Source organism: Stegastes partitus, unplaced genomic scaffold (assembly GCF_000690725.1).
Source record: "Stegastes partitus isolate 25-593 unplaced genomic scaffold, Stegastes_partitus-1.0.2 Scaffold2371, whole genome shotgun sequence".
Lineage (NCBI taxonomy): Eukaryota > Metazoa > Chordata > Actinopteri > Pomacentridae > Stegastes > Stegastes partitus.
In genome coordinates this window covers 53,825-71,266 of record NW_007580102.1, presented here as the reverse complement: position 1 = coordinate 71,266, position 17,442 = coordinate 53,825, and the positions used below count along the sequence as shown (strand labels likewise).

The window sequence follows — 17,442 nt, the reverse complement described above, 5'->3', positions numbered from 1 at the left end:
TATTTTGTAGGCTCATGTTTTGTATTTTCCTCTCTGGTTTATCCCTCTTGACAGGCACAAGGACAAACATCTGAATTGGACATGTAATTGAACAAAGCTCCTTCTCTCAGAGACAGACGTTCTCACAGCTGTTACGGCTTTTTACAGGTGAGTTTCATGAATTAATAGGATTAATGTTGCTGAAAGTTAACTCGCTCAAGCTGCAGCCTGTGTGTAAATTGCATATATTAGCACAGAAACAAATCACACGTGTAAGTATTTTTTAAATCATTTCAGAATCTTTTTATTTGAAATGTCAGTGTTCAAGAGAAAATAAAACAGCAATATAAATATTAGCATAAAAATAAGAGAGTAACACAGGGGATATAGCGTGGGGTCCTAAGCATTTGATAAGAAAGATAATACAGCAGGATAGAGTAGTATTAATTCAGCAGCGGACGGACTTACACATATATAATATTTATAATCATTTGTTCATATGGACAGAAAGAGAATGAGAGGCATTCTTTCACAAATGCACAAGATAAAATCACCGCAAAAGAACATTAAGAGGTTACAGAAGGATAGAAACATTTCCTTTTTTTTTGTTTGTTTTGTTTCTTTACAGGGTGATAAAAGATAGTAGAGAGAAAATAAACACAAAAATATGCGCAACACATACCACAAGTTAACTAGTCTACGTGTGTCACTTTGTTTACTTATCTAAAGTTATTTTTAATTCATTTATTTACACTGAAGAGTTAGTTGGCTTCCATGGTGCTTAGTTACTACATTGCAACACAAACTGTTGAAGAACATCTCAATTTTTTATTCATTATTGGTTTATTTTTTTTAAAACTGTGATTTTTCTCATTTTTCTTGAAAAACAAAATGCAACACATTCCAGTAGTAAGCCACGCCTTGTGGAGAGGGACTTTTGTTTTGAAAATGTTGGACATGGTCCCTACTATACAAACACCTGGCTCATACCATCGACAGGACTGGTGTTTATTTACAGTGGGGAAGAGCCTCACAGGACAAGGGAGTGGAGAGGGTAGGTGAGGGGTGGAGAGTTTGAGGTTTCCCATCGATTTTAATGGAGGAGAGAGATTTCGAAGGGCTGTGAGTGGCATCTCCTCACCAACAGGGATGACTGTGCTTGGCTCTGTTGACCTCTACCTGGGTCAGTGCATTTAGAGAAAATTCAGGGGGTGGGCGGGTCAACAGTGGTTCCTCTGTACATTCAGTGGGTAGGGCCAAGGTTGTCTCCCACCCCCCCAGTTGACACAATGGTGCCACCTCAGTCTGTTCACCTCTCACCACACCCCTTCCACTCCCCCTGACCCAGCCTGCAAGCTGCCTTTTTTATCATGCAGTTGTATCTGGCCAGGGGGCCTGACAGAAAGATGGACGGCAAAGTAAAGACTTCATATCTTATACAAACAGTTCCTCTATGCTCTATATCGAATCATTATCTCCCAAAGAAGAAAAAACGAAAACAAAAATGTGTTACTGTGTCACATCAAGAAGTTTCTTCAACACTTCAGGATAGTGAAGGGAAATACTCCATGAAGGCCCTAGAGGCCTACAAAGTGTCTAGAAACTCCTAAGCACTTAAGTTTACCACATCTACATGTTCCCCTAAAAACTGAAGTGATTACTACCCTTACATCATCTCATCTTCAGAATACGAACAGTGCATTTCTCTTTGTTTGGCTCTCATCGTGGGGTAATGAGTGAGGGAAGGACACGAGCTGGGTGTGAGGAGGGGAGGGCAGGGGGTGCAAAGCGGCAGGATGTGCTTGTGCCCATCTGGAGGTGTTTTACAAGAAGCCCGTCCCTGCTGCTATGCCACCTGCATGGACAGCACGGCTTGTGACTCCAAGACACAGCACAATGCCACCCCACCCTCTGCCAGCCCTTCCTCTGGGTGCATGCTCAGGTCATAAAAATATCACAAGATTAAAATCTTTTTTTTATTTTTTTTTAAACTATGATTACAAAAGTAATTTGTCATTTTGTGTCAAGTAAATGCTACATGTGCATTATATTGACCTGCGATTGGAGGGAGGATAATAGATTCAGGATGTCCTCCTCTTTGCTTTTGCAATGCATAGTTTGCAACTCTAAACTAGTATATGTGGTTTGAACCTTAATGAGCATGCAGAAGAGTTTGTAATACCTGTCAAACAGCAGCCTTACACTCACAGGACTTATGCTTCAAGATCCCGCAAGGCTGACCCTATATAGGATTCTAACGGATGGCAACTAGCATACTTTACAATAGCTGACTTTCCATCTCGGGGAAAGCACACAATAACTCCAACATGAAAGACATTAACATTTCATCTCTGACTACATCACTGCGCATAGCCTTGTCAACCCAGCAAGGTTCCTTACACTGAATCTCTTAGTCCAAGTTTATTAGATTATTTTGCCAAAAGAAAAAAAAGGGGGGGAAAAAAGACAGAAACCCCCCATACCCTTCCAAAATATCTACCGACAAATATTACATGAACAATACTAGACCTTTAGCACAGCACGGGTTAGAAACACTAACAGCCTTCAGCACATTCAGATTCTTTGAAGCCTTCAAGACACTTTCAAAGAACCATCAACATTGTTCATGTGGTGAAAAGTGACCTGCTGCCAATATTTTGACTGTGGCTACCCTAAGTGACAGCAGAGCAGTAAGATACCGAATGGTGGGGGTGCGGGGGGTTGAATTTCTCGTCAGATCAGGCCGGGTTTGTCATTCCTTCACCTCACTGCATCCAGGTCTACTTCTTTTCCTTCTTGGTGGACTTCTTCTTGGAGGCAGGGGTCTGGGCGGCCTTTGGGGGTTCGGGCTGGGCCGAGGCCTGAGGTGGGGGCAGCGCCTGCTGGGTGGCCTGCTGGGCCGTGGCCTGCTGCTGCTGAGGGTTGGAGGTGAGGGTGGCCGTGCTGCCAGGGATGTAGACATTCTGGCGATAGTCAGGTACATGCTGCAGGGTGAACTGGGGGCTGTAGCGGGTGCTCAGGCCCATAGTGCCAGGCCCAAGGGTGGCCGTAGCCTCGCTCACTTCTGGGGGGAAGAGAGACAGAGTGGGGGGATAAGGGGTGAGGAGGGAGTGGAGAGAGGGATGAAACTTGTTAGACAAGTATTTGAAAGTTATGACAGTGTTACACTGAAGTAGTGAAATGAAAATGGGTCATAAAAAGGAGATTAAAGGAGTTATTTTAAAGCTTGGATAGGATTTTGATTGAAGGGAGATTCAGTGTCAACATCAGATTAAATTCAAACATGCTCAGGAAAAACATGAAGTTGCAGGAGCTGAACTGCAAACCGATGGCATTAGTAGAAAGAAATATCAACAAAAGAGACAGAACAGGTGTTACAAAATGGGGAACTGTGTGCAGATGATTCTTTTTTAACAGGGATGATGAAACTGTCTCCCTAGCATACTGTTCTACGTTTCTATCAAGCATGCCCTGTGTCTCTGTGAGCATGACGTAGCTGCTCAGCTCATAAGTCTCCCACAGCCCCTGCATTGCAGAGCCAGAGACATAAATGCTCCCTCCCCCATCCTGTAGTTCCTCTCAACCTGTATATACACACATAGCGTACAGGAAAACCGCTGTGCTAACAGCATTGGCTTCCTAAAATCCAAATCTTTCAGTACTTCCTCCTCTAGCACAGTGCTTTAACTGATTAAGGAAGGGCTCCTGCATTGTGCTTATCAACACAGTGATATTAAGTACACAGCAGAGACGACCTTCAGTATTTATCACATGCACTGTTTGTTCTTTCCTTCCTAATGACTCTAACTGTTCATTCTCTCTAACCTTGTTGCTGAAATGCAGGTTACCACCGTGCCCAGGACATTTCTCTCTGCGTCTCACTCTTTGCTCCAATGGAAAAATTCCACAGAATGTCTGGTGCGGTGTCCATGAGGGGGGAGGGTGTGTGTTTATGTGTGTGGAAGGAGATAGAATAATGTGTTGAAATAACACTGGAAACAGTGACTTGAGCCTATTTGGCAATAAATCCTCCATCATTTCGATGTAGTTTGCCTGTCATTGTATTCAGTCTCGCTCAGCCTGCTTTCAAAGCCAAATTTGTGTGTATTTTTCCATGTGATTACAAGGTCTTCTACAGCAACAGCCTGAGGATGAGTCAGTGTGTGCATGTCCGTCAGTGCTGGCTAAACAGTCGCTGCAGGAACAGAGAAGGAGGAGAATACGTGTTGTGGAATATGGGAGTCTTTACTTATGCAAGAACCTGAAACCTGTTAGTTACGTAAGTGGTTGCGTAGCTCTGTACCCCACTGCTCATAATAAAACGCTGAACATGTGGTCAGTGTGTACAGTGCAAACATGCACCTCCGTCATGTTATTAAATTCAACACATAGAGGAACTGTGGACAGCAACGTGAATATCATCTGAGGTTACCTCTGAATTCTCATTAGCACAAACACACTACATGGAAACATCAATGTGGAAAGATAGAGCATTATCAATGAGCAAGTCTGGCCAGTTGCCTTCCAACCGAATTGGAAACTAAACAAACCACCACTGCCCACGCATCCTGGCTACACATATGAAAATATATAAATAGGTTTGGAAAAGAGAGAATGAACTGGTATGAGGGAAGAAATAAAAGACAGCGAGGCATAGGACTCACCGTTAGCTGCAGCCATCAGGGCCTGGAGCTGTTCAGCTTCGGTAGGGGGCTGGGGCCAGGGGCCAGTTCCCATGGCAACCTCAGGTCCTCCAGTTGCCCTGTGGTGAAAACAAGGAAAGAACAACTGTAAATAACTGGCTCGTCCTCTACAGTGTGTTTGTGCGTGTGTGTTTAGCTCACTGACTTGACAGTTGGTGGTTTATGATGTAAAAGCAAAGCAGCTGACAGTGAAGTACACAGCCTGAGGAGAACTCACCAAGGATAACAAGGAGGATGTATAGTTTACAAAACAAGGTGTGTCTCAAACAAATGCACACTCTTATCCAAGCATGTACGAATGTGTCTGCACACAGACACACACAGCAGCAAGTGTGTTTGCACATTCACTGTACAACGTACGCACACTCGCTGGTACAACCATGAGCACTGCGCCGTCTAGTAAATCTGATTAAATATTTAATGATACCACCTTTAAAGGAAATAGCTGTCTGCACAGTCACACACGCAGCGCACAGTGAGCTCTGAACATTTCCATCTGGGCAAGCTTCATGTTCAAAGTCTGGCTTATTTGAAGTCTGCAATTTGCATGTGGGGGTAACAAAAGAGAAAACAGTTCCGTGATCTAGTACGCTCACAGACTTATTTCTAACCTACACGTGTGACACACCAACACAAGCTCTGCAATCGACAAGTAGGTCACAATGTTTTAATCCGGGCTCTGCTCCTGTTCCCAAAAACCTCAATCTTTGGATTTTTAGATGATGGTTTTAATTTGTCAAAAAAAAAAACGCAGTGTACTTCTAGAGCTTCACTACAGCAAAAACTGTATGTCTATATATATATACAGACACACCCACTCTCGATATTGTAGACTGTGTGTCAGTGCACAACGTACACTGGCTACTGACTGTCTTGGCTAACAAACCCACAGGGCTTATCGGCTCTGGTGGCATGTTCAGCTCACTGTCAATGGCACATCAGAAATTACAATGACACTGACATCTAAAGTGCTGCTTTCTAAGAAGAAATAAGTTGTAAAAATAAATGTGGGAAGCAAGTTTTTAGCACATAAGGTGTTTACATATTGTTACCATCAGCAGTGAACTCATTCTGTAGCATAAAATTGGCCCCAAACATACAGCCAGAGTCATAAACAACTACCCTGAGCAACTACAAGAATAGAGTCCTGCAGTGGATAGTCTGACCCCTCACTGAGCCCTGAATGTGGTGGTCAGGGCTGGGACTACATGATAAAGGATGGCGAGACAGCCTCAATCCACAGAAGAACCATGGAAATTTCTCCAACGTGTCTGGAACAACCTATCTGCCAACTATCCTGCAGACACTGCTGCCACCAAATATTGATTTGATTTGGGTTCATTTTCTGTTGACTAGCCTTTGTATGAAGCAAATTTATAAATAGAAGTGCTTCAGGCCGTTACTTATGAAAGCACCCTCACATTACTCCTAGTGTCTAAAACCATTGCACTGTACATACTGCGTTAAATACATGGGATGTAAACGGGAACACTCTTTACTACTTAAAACCAGCTGGAAAAAAATACAAACAAATTGGTCTGCTCCTGGGAATTAAGAGAAAGTAAAGGACACAAACAAGAGAAAAAGTAAAAAGGAATTCTAAGACAAACTAGACTCTGTTTAAGTGCAGGTTGCCAGACTGCACTGCCAAAACTCTGAAGTGGTTTTCTGTTCGGTGCCAGAGAGCGACCGAGGGAGAGAAACATGTACGTCTTGTGCCAGGCAGCCAATGAGAAACAGGCCGTGTAAGAGCACGGTCAGTGAAGTCAGGGCAGCCATTTTGTGCCTCTTCACATAAGTTGAGATAAAAAGAATGCTTCATTTACGCTAAATGAGCGTCTCTCTGTACTTATCACATCCTGTGGTTGTGTTAAGCGTTTCCTGTGGTCAAGTTTATCACTTCCTGTGAGCAAGATTGCACACTGTGGTCTAGAGGGATGTCCCTGGTTGACCAGACAGGGCTCCAACCTCGCGTGACATGTTTTTATCTCTAACGACGGCTCTCCTTGCTGTTTTTCAGGGAATGTTTTCAACATTAACTACAAACTTATTTTTATCTCTCCAGTCACATGCTGACATCTGGATGTTGATCTCAGTGTGGACTCCTGTTTACTTCATTGGGAAACTTTTTAACCTCTAAGAAACAAATTACGAAACCGATGTTTTAATTGACCTCCAGTTGATAAATAACATGAATAAAGCTGCATGTGGTGGTGTTGAGCTACAACCATCACAGACATACATCAAAGGCAACACTGTATGGTAAGCAAGTCTCGTAGGAGAGAAGAAGAGCTGTCGAGACTATCATGACTATATGTATAGCACACATACAAGGCATGGCAAATCTACAAAACACTGCACACAAACTCAAAAGTATCACAGTCCTTTCTATGCCACAGCAGGCATTGTGGCCTATGCACATCGATCAACAAACCCCATCAAACTTTTAGGGAGACTAACAGAAGCTATGGGTTAGGTACATCTACACACAGCACAGCACTCAACTGCAGTGCACTACCTAAAAGGTTTTAGTCCCGCTCTGCCCTTATCAGCTCATCAAGTCCATCTTCCATTTGAACAGTGATTTGACAAAACTGAACCCTGATCAGCTGCTAAGGACAGAAGGTGACAGTAAAGTGCCTAGGTCTAAATTAGTACCTTGTCCCACTCTTCGGCGTCCATCGTATGTGTGTACCGTATGGCATGTGGGGACTAAAAACACAAGAAGTTATACAGCTTGAAAGAACCATTGTGTATTTGACTGAAGGCTGGGGTTAGTGTTAAGAAAAGGAAAACACTGAGATATGCACTAGATCTCAGTGGGAAATACAATATGAGTCCATTATTTAAAATACCAGAGATTGGAAGATATATTTATTTGTTTTTTTTAGCACTAAGATATATTATTTCCTTCTAAAGCTACAGTGATTTGTGTTTGTATCTAACGTTTTCCTGACAGCAGAAATTTTGCCTCAGCTGGTGTGTTTCACGGAGAAGCCTTGACTCATAGAAAGTGTTGTGCAATCACTGTTGTGAAAACTATTACTGCCTGCACTCCATGTTAGTCCCCACAACATGGCAAATAGCGATGATCAGCTTTCAGCACCCATGCTCACTAAACCACACAACTGAAACACGGTTCATCTATTGCCATTTAAAAGGCAAGTCACTGGTGTCAGCAATTACAGTAACCAGTCAGTACCAACTCTCAGATGGCAGAAAATGAAGAGAGAGAGAACAAGAAGGATAAAAGCACTGTCCCATCCCCCCACTAGCGCTGGTCACCATCCCTCATCAGTAGTACTGAGTGATGGCGCACAGGCTCAGGGAGCGCAGAGAGGAAAGGAACAGCAGGGGAGGGGGAGGGGGAGTGGAAGCTGCGGCAGCCATTTTATAAAGCAGCCTGAAAACAGGCAGAGATGCTGCTTCAGGAGTCAAATCATGCGGTGAAATGCAGCCACAAATCCATCGTCACTTTAACGCAACTTAGAGTCAGATTAAGATGCCACTGGAATACTTCGATGTCATCAGTACTTTGCAATCAGCACCCTGCAGACAGCAATGGCAACAGCACTCACTACCAACCCCCCTCTTTTTTATTCCTCATCCTTCCTCACTCTTTGTCTTTACGATAAGCATCAACATTATATTACTGGGCTTTTAATCTGTGTGTGTGTGTGTGTCTCAGTTTACTCACCCGCTAGGTCCAGGTCTCTGTCCCTGTGTAAAGCGCCAGTCATTGTTGGGGGGCTTTTGCTGTGAAGAGAGCAAAGAATGCAACATGAAATGTATGTTTCATTGCAACAACAGTGAGATGCATGTTATCCTTCGACAGATGTTTCTTTGTGGCTGGGCCACCTGTATGTGATGGTGTATATCTGTGTTTATCCTTTGTTGTGTGAAATGTTCAAAAAAATGTCTATGTTCAGGCATCCATGTTGTTCTAAAAGCTGTGGGGCAAAACAATGATGCAGAGGAGCACACATGCATAAAAACTGCTCAGAAAAACAGAAGTCAAAACTGAAAACAAAAGGCAGACATTATCAAAAAGAGAAATGCATGATCATTTAAGTGATAAATCCGCTATATAACCCAAACAAATTCACCAATGCAGCCAGAAGACGAAAAGAATGTCCAAAGGACTTGCATCTGAAAGTAATTATCTTCCTGGAAGTTTCAGTGGCTAAATTCAGAATTTAACATAACGGTGAAAAATGTAAGATAAACTATAATGCACACTACAGTTTTTGAGGGACAGATTGATTAGCTTCCCACACTGCTAGTGCTCTTGTAAACATCTTTTAGATAAATGCAAAGGTCAGAGAAAGTCCTTGGAATAAGTTAAGTGAGTTTGTTTGTTATTCTGGTACCAGAACCTCATAGAGAAAAGGTTACAGTGGAGGCTAAGCAGCAATAAAAGCCTTTCTCATCCCCGTATGTTTCTGCTACTCTCTATTAATGTCTCCAAGCCCATTGCAGTCTTGTCCATCTCTACCTCACTGGCCATGTCGCCATGTCTTTTCCATCTCTCTAGCTCTTTCCCTCTCTCTCAGGCTCTCTTGTTGTGCAGTGATGCGGTGAATAGACCCCTGGCTTGGCTCCAGATTCTGCTGCCTAATCGACACAAGAGCTCCCCGGAGAGAGAGGCCGGCAGGATGATGTGCTGCATTATTAAAAGAGCTGTCCTACCCAAGGGAATGATGGAAAAGAAGCAAGAGAGCAGGAGAGAGAAAACTGAAAGCAAGAATACCCCAAAAATGCCTACACAAAAAGAGCAGCATTGTGGGATAAACTGGCAACTGTCACAACTGGAGCATCTGGTAGAATACAGGTAAATATGGCATAAATGCACTAGTGAATGTGGCAGCTTAGTGAACGCACAAAAAGGACAAACGAGGAACAGTCTGTTTACACAAGTGAAACAGGGAGTAGTGTTAAGTATCTATGCAGACAAAACAAGTGACCACCAGCTCACAAAAACGAATCAACAGCAACTTAAGTAGAGAGTGAATAAAGGGACTGTGCTGCACTGTCTGGTTTCCTAAGGACTTTTAAAGGATGCTACAAAGGGAGTGTGAATTATAAAGAAGTGACGGAGCTGTATCAGGAATCAGCGATCATTCAATTACACAATATAATTACTGATCAGCCCTGTGATTTATGTAGGATTGAGTGAAAATAGCTGCCAGTGGATTAAATTTCAGTGTTGTTTTCAAAAGGTTTCCTGTACTCAGCTCTCAGGAAAAGGAAAACAGAGACAGATAAAACACAGGACTGCTCGGTTGTGTGCTTAGAACAAAACACCAATGCCAGAACTCACAAGTTGTTATTATTACAACATAAAATACTCATAGTGGGTGAAGACGAGAAGGTGACGGCAAATCTGACCCCTTATCCTACTTTAGAGCAGAGCTCGGTCGATGTTTTCAAGCCTAAAAATTGACTCAGAGATGTGTATGTGCGTGGGGGCGTATAAGTCTGTCTGAGTTTGAGCGAGAAGGAAAAAATATCAGCACTGAGTGGAAGCAAACATCCACAGAAGAGGCCCAGCATTCCAGCTGTGTGACTCGTTCTTACCACACACATTCACACATAAGCTTGTCATGTCCAAGGTCAGATCCCACTGTGGGCATGTGGAAGAAAGAGTCTGTGCTGGAATACTGCACCCCATTGCCTGCTTAAGAGAAATACTGAAAATGCTGTAATTCTATATGCTTCATTATGAGCACCGTGGTGCAAGCAGATATGTAGTACCTGTAAGAATGCAAATCTCATCTGCTCAAGTGAAAAAGTCCAACTGAGGAGTTTCAAATCGTTTTTGCCTACTGAACCTCAAACTGTTCTGAGTTGGTGAGTCCTGAAGATTGTTGAGACAACAACAGTTGCGAGGGAAAACAAATCCCAAGCCAGGTTTATTAGCTCACAGGGATCAAAATCTAATTGACTTGATCTCCCATGATCTGATCATCTTTAGCTGTGCTTCTTACTGTATTACATAGTTTCTGAAATGAGCTGATCACTAAAGAAAGATGATATGAAGGTATTCAAAATCCACAGAACTTTTTTTCAGAGCACAAGTTCAATCTAAGGGCTGGAGAGAGAGAGAGAGAGAGAAAGAGAGAGAGAGAGAGAGAGAGAGAGAGAGAGAGAGAGAGAGAGAGAGAATGTCAGACAGACTTGTCAGCCACGCTCTGCCAATGCAGAGTTAGATGAAGGGATTACAGCTCTGTGGGTCTGACCTCTCATCCCACAGAAAGACTCTCATACTAACCTGGAAGCTTTAAACACTGTCAGTCTGCTTCCCTTCCATCTTTAAGTTGAATCACAGAGCTTTGAGGAATCTTCTGGTGAATTACAACCAGGCTGAGTTCCTCAGCTACTGCTTTATAATATGTGTCAGCTGAAGAACTATCGTCTTTACAGACAACTGGATTCATCAGGAAATAACAACTGAACTGATGTGTACATGGTAACATTCCAGGATGTTTGTGAGTATGTGACTGTAAAGGTTGCCAAAACATGTGGTTAACAGTTAACCACGTCTCTATTGTGATACACAAAAGTTTATCCAAACGTAGAATTAATACAGTCTCGTCCTTTTCTCTGTCTCTGTAAAAACACAGTACATTCACACACTTCCTACACATACAAGTGTAGCTTGTACTCTGTTTCCAGACATGCACAGAAACTGGTGAAAAGGTTTCTGTTTGGTTGTTCTAATCATTTCTAATGCACATACACAACACAGTATTTAACCTTGGCACTTTGACACATACTGTGTTTTGGTAATGATTGCGCCGGTAGAAATCAGGATATCTAACCTCTAAAATGCTGAATCTATGACACTGTTAATTCACTGTAAGAGAAAAGCTCAGCACGGCCACAACAGAAAAGAGCGAGGCATGCTGTTTGATTTTCATCTTCTCTCCCTTAAACAAACATCATGAGTCAACTGACAAAACCCTTGAGGACAGTTTCACTGAACCGCATGAGCCAGTTTGTTGCACGTGCAGCCTTTATTTTATCCCTAAAATCTATATTTACAAAACAATTAGCCAAACTCATTGCACGTGTCAACCTTCGTAAACTTCCACTGACTTTTTAAAAAAACTTATCATCATGGGAATATTCAGATAATAAAATGAATGATAAATTTACAAGATGGAAAAGACAAGTGATGAGTGACTCAAACTCATCTCTGTAATTTCCGCCCAAACTGTCTGTGGTAGTACATGGTTAAACAGAGTGTGCCAAAACAGCACACTGCAACTGAATAGAGAATACAAAGAGGGGCAGTGGGAAGGCACTAAAGCCCCAGGGTCCTGCTAAAATTACACACTACTGGAGGGCTCCTCGTGCCTGATGCTTTTACACACAATCTCACGCACACAAGCACATAAACACCCACAGTGATGGCTGCTGCTCTAAAGCCACAATAGCCTCTGCCGTCTGTCACTGTGGCACACGTGCATAAAGCCATCGTTCCTTTCCAGCGATCTATCCCTATCTTTTCCCCTCTGTTGTCCTCATTGCACACGTGTCACTAGAGCAGGGAGACAGATGGTACCCTGCTGACCTCAGGAACAACCTAGTTCAGTGTAGAGTCTTTATAATACAGACTCACGAAAAATAGGACAAATGTTTATACATATATTGAAAAGAAACGAGGCTAAACATCCGCATCAAAACACCACAGCAACCATGATGACCTCCCACCATCAACTCTACAGTAAAGATGAAATGACAGAGGGTGAATCTCAAGGATAAATGGGTTGAGGATGAAAAAACTCCTTTTTTAATTAAATTCCTCAAAAGTAAATCATTTTCATGAGAGGACTGTCAGCCATTTTCTATCTCTGAATGTACTTCCTTTGCATTAAGCCACTAAAAGGGTTGTCTGTGTCTCTCATTCATGTGATCATGATCTGGTTAACCTTCATTCAAACCACACTCTGAACACATGGAAAGGAGGATCTAAAAATGACAACTGGAAATGGCTGCACAGCAAGAACAGCCTCACTTGTGTGATGCTCAGCCCTGGAACCAATCACCAAAAGTTCAGAGGATAACAGGAAGTCAGGGGTCAGGCCACTGACCCCATGAATTCCTGTTTTTAAGCTACTGCTTTATTCTTTGGCTCTCTCCCTCCACCCCTCTTACCATTTTCTCTCCTTGGCCCTGTTTTCCTCTCCCTCACCCCCCATCTCTCCCTCTGTCATCCTGTCTCCCAGCCATTCCACCGAGCCAACTCTGCAGGACCCATTTTCATCTGGTTGTCTCCTCCTCTCCATCTGTTAGAAGCACTTATGTTTCTCCTTCCTCTGCCATTACAGCCATATTCAACTCGATTCACTTTCTCTATATCTCCAGCTTTCTTATCTATACGAAAACACCATTTTCTGTCACATGAGTTGCTTTAAGTCAGAGATAGTAACCACATTTCCTGGCCACAGGTCACGTTAAATATTAAGCTGCTCTTCACTCTGCCGAAACCTAGTAACACAAAGCTCTAAGAGCACTTTCACCGTGCAGAAAGAATCCTCCATCTAAAAAAAATGTGTTGTAGATAAAATACTGCAGGTCCTGCTGAATGATGAAAGCCTGTTTAAAACTTCACTATCAGGAGTCAAAGTATTGAAACAATGCCACAAACCTATTTCCTTTACAGATAAACCATTATCATATCAGAACAAAACTTGATTTTTTAGGTGCATTGCCAAGAACCATGTATTCATACTGGGTTTTATCCCACCAGTGCAACGCTTACTCTCCCAGTTAAGCCCTCACCTCACTGATTGAGTTCATAAGGTGCTTCCTGCTGAGAGTCATGTTGAGTGTGTTGTTGTGACTCAGCATGGGTGTCTTCATAAATACAAAGTCACTGCGGCTAGATATGGTGGAGTAGCAGGGCCTGTAGGTTCGTGTATGCGGCTCCTGGGGACCTCCCAGGACCTCCACGTACTTTATGGGTCCATCAGTGTTGAGCTGCAGGTGCAGGTCTTTGCTGGGCCTCTGATGGTAGCGGCTGGACCTGTGGCGGCCATAGCAGCAGCAGTCAGAGTCCCCCAGCCCAGGGCCACGGTGCCTCAGGCAGCGCACCATGAGAACAACAAACGTGATAAAGGACACTGCTGATACACAGGCGAGAGCAATGATAAGGTACAAAGTGATATTTGACATCCCTGTGCGGTGGTAGAAGGTCGTGTGGCGAGGGTTTGTTGGAGCTTCATTGACTGCGCCCTTCTCCTCCACCGTTACTGTAATGTTCACAGAGCTGGACTTTGGTGGTTCACCGTTATCCTGGATGATGATCATGATGTCGTAAGTTGAGCCACCTTCCTCCTCGGCCCACTTGCGGGCTGTGCGAAGCTCCCCACTGTGTGCCCCAATACGGAACATGCCAGAATTGGGCCCAGGGGCGATTGAGTAAAACAGCCATGCATTGTGCCCACTGTCTGCATCCACCCCCACCAGTTTATTTATGAGGTGCCCTGGGCCAGCAGATGGGGGCACAGTGAGCTGTAATCTTTTGTCTTTCGGGACGGAAGGGTGTACAATCACTGGTGCATTGTCATTCACATCTATCACAAACACATGCACAGTGACGTTTGTTGTCCGTGGAGGAACCCCAGCATCCCGGGCCTGCACTTCAATACGGAAAGCATTAAGCTGTTCATGATCCAGAGAGCGCATGCTGTAGATGTGGCCACTCTCTGGGTTAATGTAGACATAAGAAGAGATGGGTGAGCCCTGGACCATGCTGGGAAGGATGGAGTAGGAGATGCGAGCATTGTCACCAACGTCTGGGTCAGTGGCAGAAACAGAAGCAATGGGGGCGCTGGGGGCATTGTTTTCTGGGATGTCCACAGAGTATGAAGGCTGAGAAAAGGTGGGGGCATTGTCATTTACATCGGAGAGCTTCACCACAAAGGTGGTTTGAGATGAAAGGGGAGGGGAACCAGCATCAGTGGCCTTGATGACCACTGTGTACTCTGGGACAGTCTCACGGTCCAGTTTGCCAGCAGTGGTGAGGCTGTAGTGCATGCCAAAAGCTGAGTTCAGTTTAAATGGCAAACCTGGAGGAACAGTTAATGTCACCTTCCCGTTGACACCAGAGTCCAGGTCCCGTGCACTGATGAGCGCTATCACGGTCTCTGGTGCGGAGTCCTCTCTGATGGAACTGGTCACTGACGTCAGTGTCACCTCTGGTGCGTTGTCGTTCACATCAATGATGTTCACTATGACGTTACAGGAGCCCTCCATAGCGGGAGAGCCGCCATCTCTGGCCTGCACTGTGATGTGGTACGCAGTGGCCTTCTCGTAATCCACATCGCCCTTAACACGGATCTCTCCGCTTTTAGAGTCCACACTGAAAAGTTTGAGAACGCGGTCCGGTGTGTATTTACTAAACAGGAATGATATTTCTCCGTTGCTGCCTGAATCCGCGTCAGTCGCGTTTAATTTCGTTACTAAAGTGCCCTGTGCAACGTTTTCTAGCAGTGTAACTGTCTTTACCGGCTCGTCAAAGACAGGCGCATTGTCATTCACATCCAGAATTTTAATGAGCAGAAGTGTTGAGCCAGACTTCTCCGGCTGACCCCCATCTACTGCAGTGAGCAACAGGCGAAAGGAGGCCTGTGTCTCCCTGTCCAAGTGTTTATCCACCACCAGCTCTGGAAACTTGCTGCCGTCACTTTTAGTTTCCACATTCAAAATAAAGAAGTCATTTGCTGCCAGATGATAAGTGCGTAAAGAGTTGGTACCCACGTCTGGATCATGTGCGCTCTCCAAACGGAACCGTGTGCCCGGTGAGGCCGCCTCTGATATCTCCAAAGAAATGTTGCTGGTTGAAAACTGCGGTGCGTTATCGTTCACATCCAGAACGTCCACCACGACGCGATGGATCTCTAAAGGGTCCTCCAGAAGTATTTGAAGGTGTAGCGAACATGATGAGCTCAATTCACACATTAGTTCCCTGTCAATTTTTTGTTTAATCACCAAATCGCCGGTCGCCTGCTTCACCTCGAAGTACTGCGTTGAAGATTCAGAGTTCACTCGCAACCTCCTCTGAACAATCCGCTGAGCAGTTAGACTCAAATCTCTAGCGATATTCCCAACGACAGAGCCCGGACTTAATTCCTCCGATACGGAATAGCTGAGCTGAGCGGACGCGCAGGAGACGCAGGCCAGATACAAGTAAATCCTCCACAGCCTCCCTCCTCCGGAGCGCTTCCTCTGTCTGGAGTCCATTGTGCTGCGCTCCGAGGATCGCCGAAAGTTTTCAACTTCTTCTTTCACCGTAACGTTTCCATAATAGTATTAACACGAGGCTGCCAGGCTCGACTGTAAACATTTCCATTTTAGACACAGAGGTATGGGAAGTTTTGATGTAATCATGACGGCCGCCGTGTAAGAAAAAAAACGAGGGCGAAAATCAAAGTATTTTGCGCCTCCAGTGAAACTCTCTGCTCTGCCTCCTCCGCCTCACTCTGCTCATTCATGGGCGGGGAGAGGCCACGGAGGCCTTCCCTCTCATTGGAAGACAGGGCTGGACCAGCGCTGTCACACATCTCACACACACACACTGAAAACTTCCCAGTGACTCCACAAGCAGGCGAGGATCAACCAAGGGCTTGTCTTAAAAGTTTTAGAGAGCAGTGAAAGAAGGAATGTCCAGTTTTAACATGAGAGGATGTGTTAAGAGTGGAATATTCTTTTTTTTCACACATATGAACACACATGGAAGATAGATGTTATCTTATACTACTGGGGGGGAAAAAATTGTCACGGGTTCTCATGAAGCGCTTCCCTTGGTCACAACAGCGCACTATTCAAAGCTATGCTCCTTGTAACCGCATGGGGGCGTGGTTTCCAAACCGCTTTTTGCCCACCGGCCAGGTTTACAGTGAAAGAACGCAAGATCAAAGTTTTAAAAGCGGACGGTCGTTTGAAAGTTAAATGATTCCACCAAATGTCGTTAAGTAAATGCAAGCTTTAAAAATTAGACGCAGCAGACAAGTTAAAGGTCCAGACAATGCAGAAGAAACATCAAGATGTTTTAAAAGTCTTTCAAACAAAGCAAAAATAATGTAGAGTAATAAAACTGAAGAAACTGAGGAGAAATAAATGAACCTTAATCTCATTAAAACAGTCATAAAATGTGATGAATAACAGTGATGACTATTCTTATTTTAACATTAAGAAATGCAATTGATCTTATGTTAACTAAGATATATAATGTTTAATTTAAATTTTAAAAAATCTCATTATACAAAAACATATTAGAGTAGTACAGTCGTTTTTGTCCTGCACGAGTGGTGTGGTGTAGTAGCCTATTATTTTTACTAAAGCTACTCAGAAATATTCTATTTTGTTTGAATTTTCTTTGAAATGACAGCTGGATTTGTTAAAGCTAGTGTCAATCTTGATAATTAGACTATAGTATAAACATAAATGACGGCTTAAAAACAGAATGTGTTCTGTCACGTTGTTTATGAACAATGAGTAGCAACACATGGTGCTGACCCCAGGCAAGCAATAAAAGTGCACACGATGTATAGGCCTATTATTAGACAAGTTAGCAAGTGAAAAAAGAAAATTAAGTTATGGGAATTCTAAGTCAACTTTAACAAATGCAATTTCCCACAGTGTCTTCTGATTTTCCTCTCACCTGCTGGCTCTCAAAGGTCCAGGTGCTGTCCGGTAAAGACGCATCCAGGACACTGATCACCTCCTTAAAGTCTGTGGTGCTGCTGGGCTT

General features: G+C 43.8%; 1 protein-coding gene across 4 annotated transcripts; it reads right to left on the bottom strand.

Annotated features, from left to right (window-relative positions):
• Positions 1 to 256: 256 nt before the first annotated feature.
• LOC103374828 (protocadherin gamma-C5-like) lies at positions 257 to 16,172 on the bottom strand. 4 transcript variants are annotated; one of them, XM_008304977.1, is made up of 5 exons: positions 13,470 to 16,172; positions 8,380 to 8,438; positions 7,341 to 7,394; positions 4,644 to 4,741; positions 257 to 3,043 (listed from the first exon to the last, which is right to left on the bottom strand). In XM_008304977.1, the coding sequence occupies exons 1-5, from the start codon at positions 15,930 to 15,932 to the stop codon at positions 2,760 to 2,762; spliced, it is 2,958 nt and encodes a 985-aa protein (XP_008303199.1). In that variant the 5' UTR covers positions 15,933 to 16,172; the 3' UTR covers positions 257 to 2,759. The 4 variants fall into 4 exon arrangements, with proteins under 4 accessions (XP_008303199.1, XP_008303200.1, XP_008303201.1 ...); XM_008304978.1 differs by having other exon boundaries at positions 257 to 3,040; XM_008304979.1 differs by lacking the exon at positions 7,341 to 7,394.
• Between the last annotated feature and the right edge of the window lie 1,270 nt (positions 16,173 to 17,442).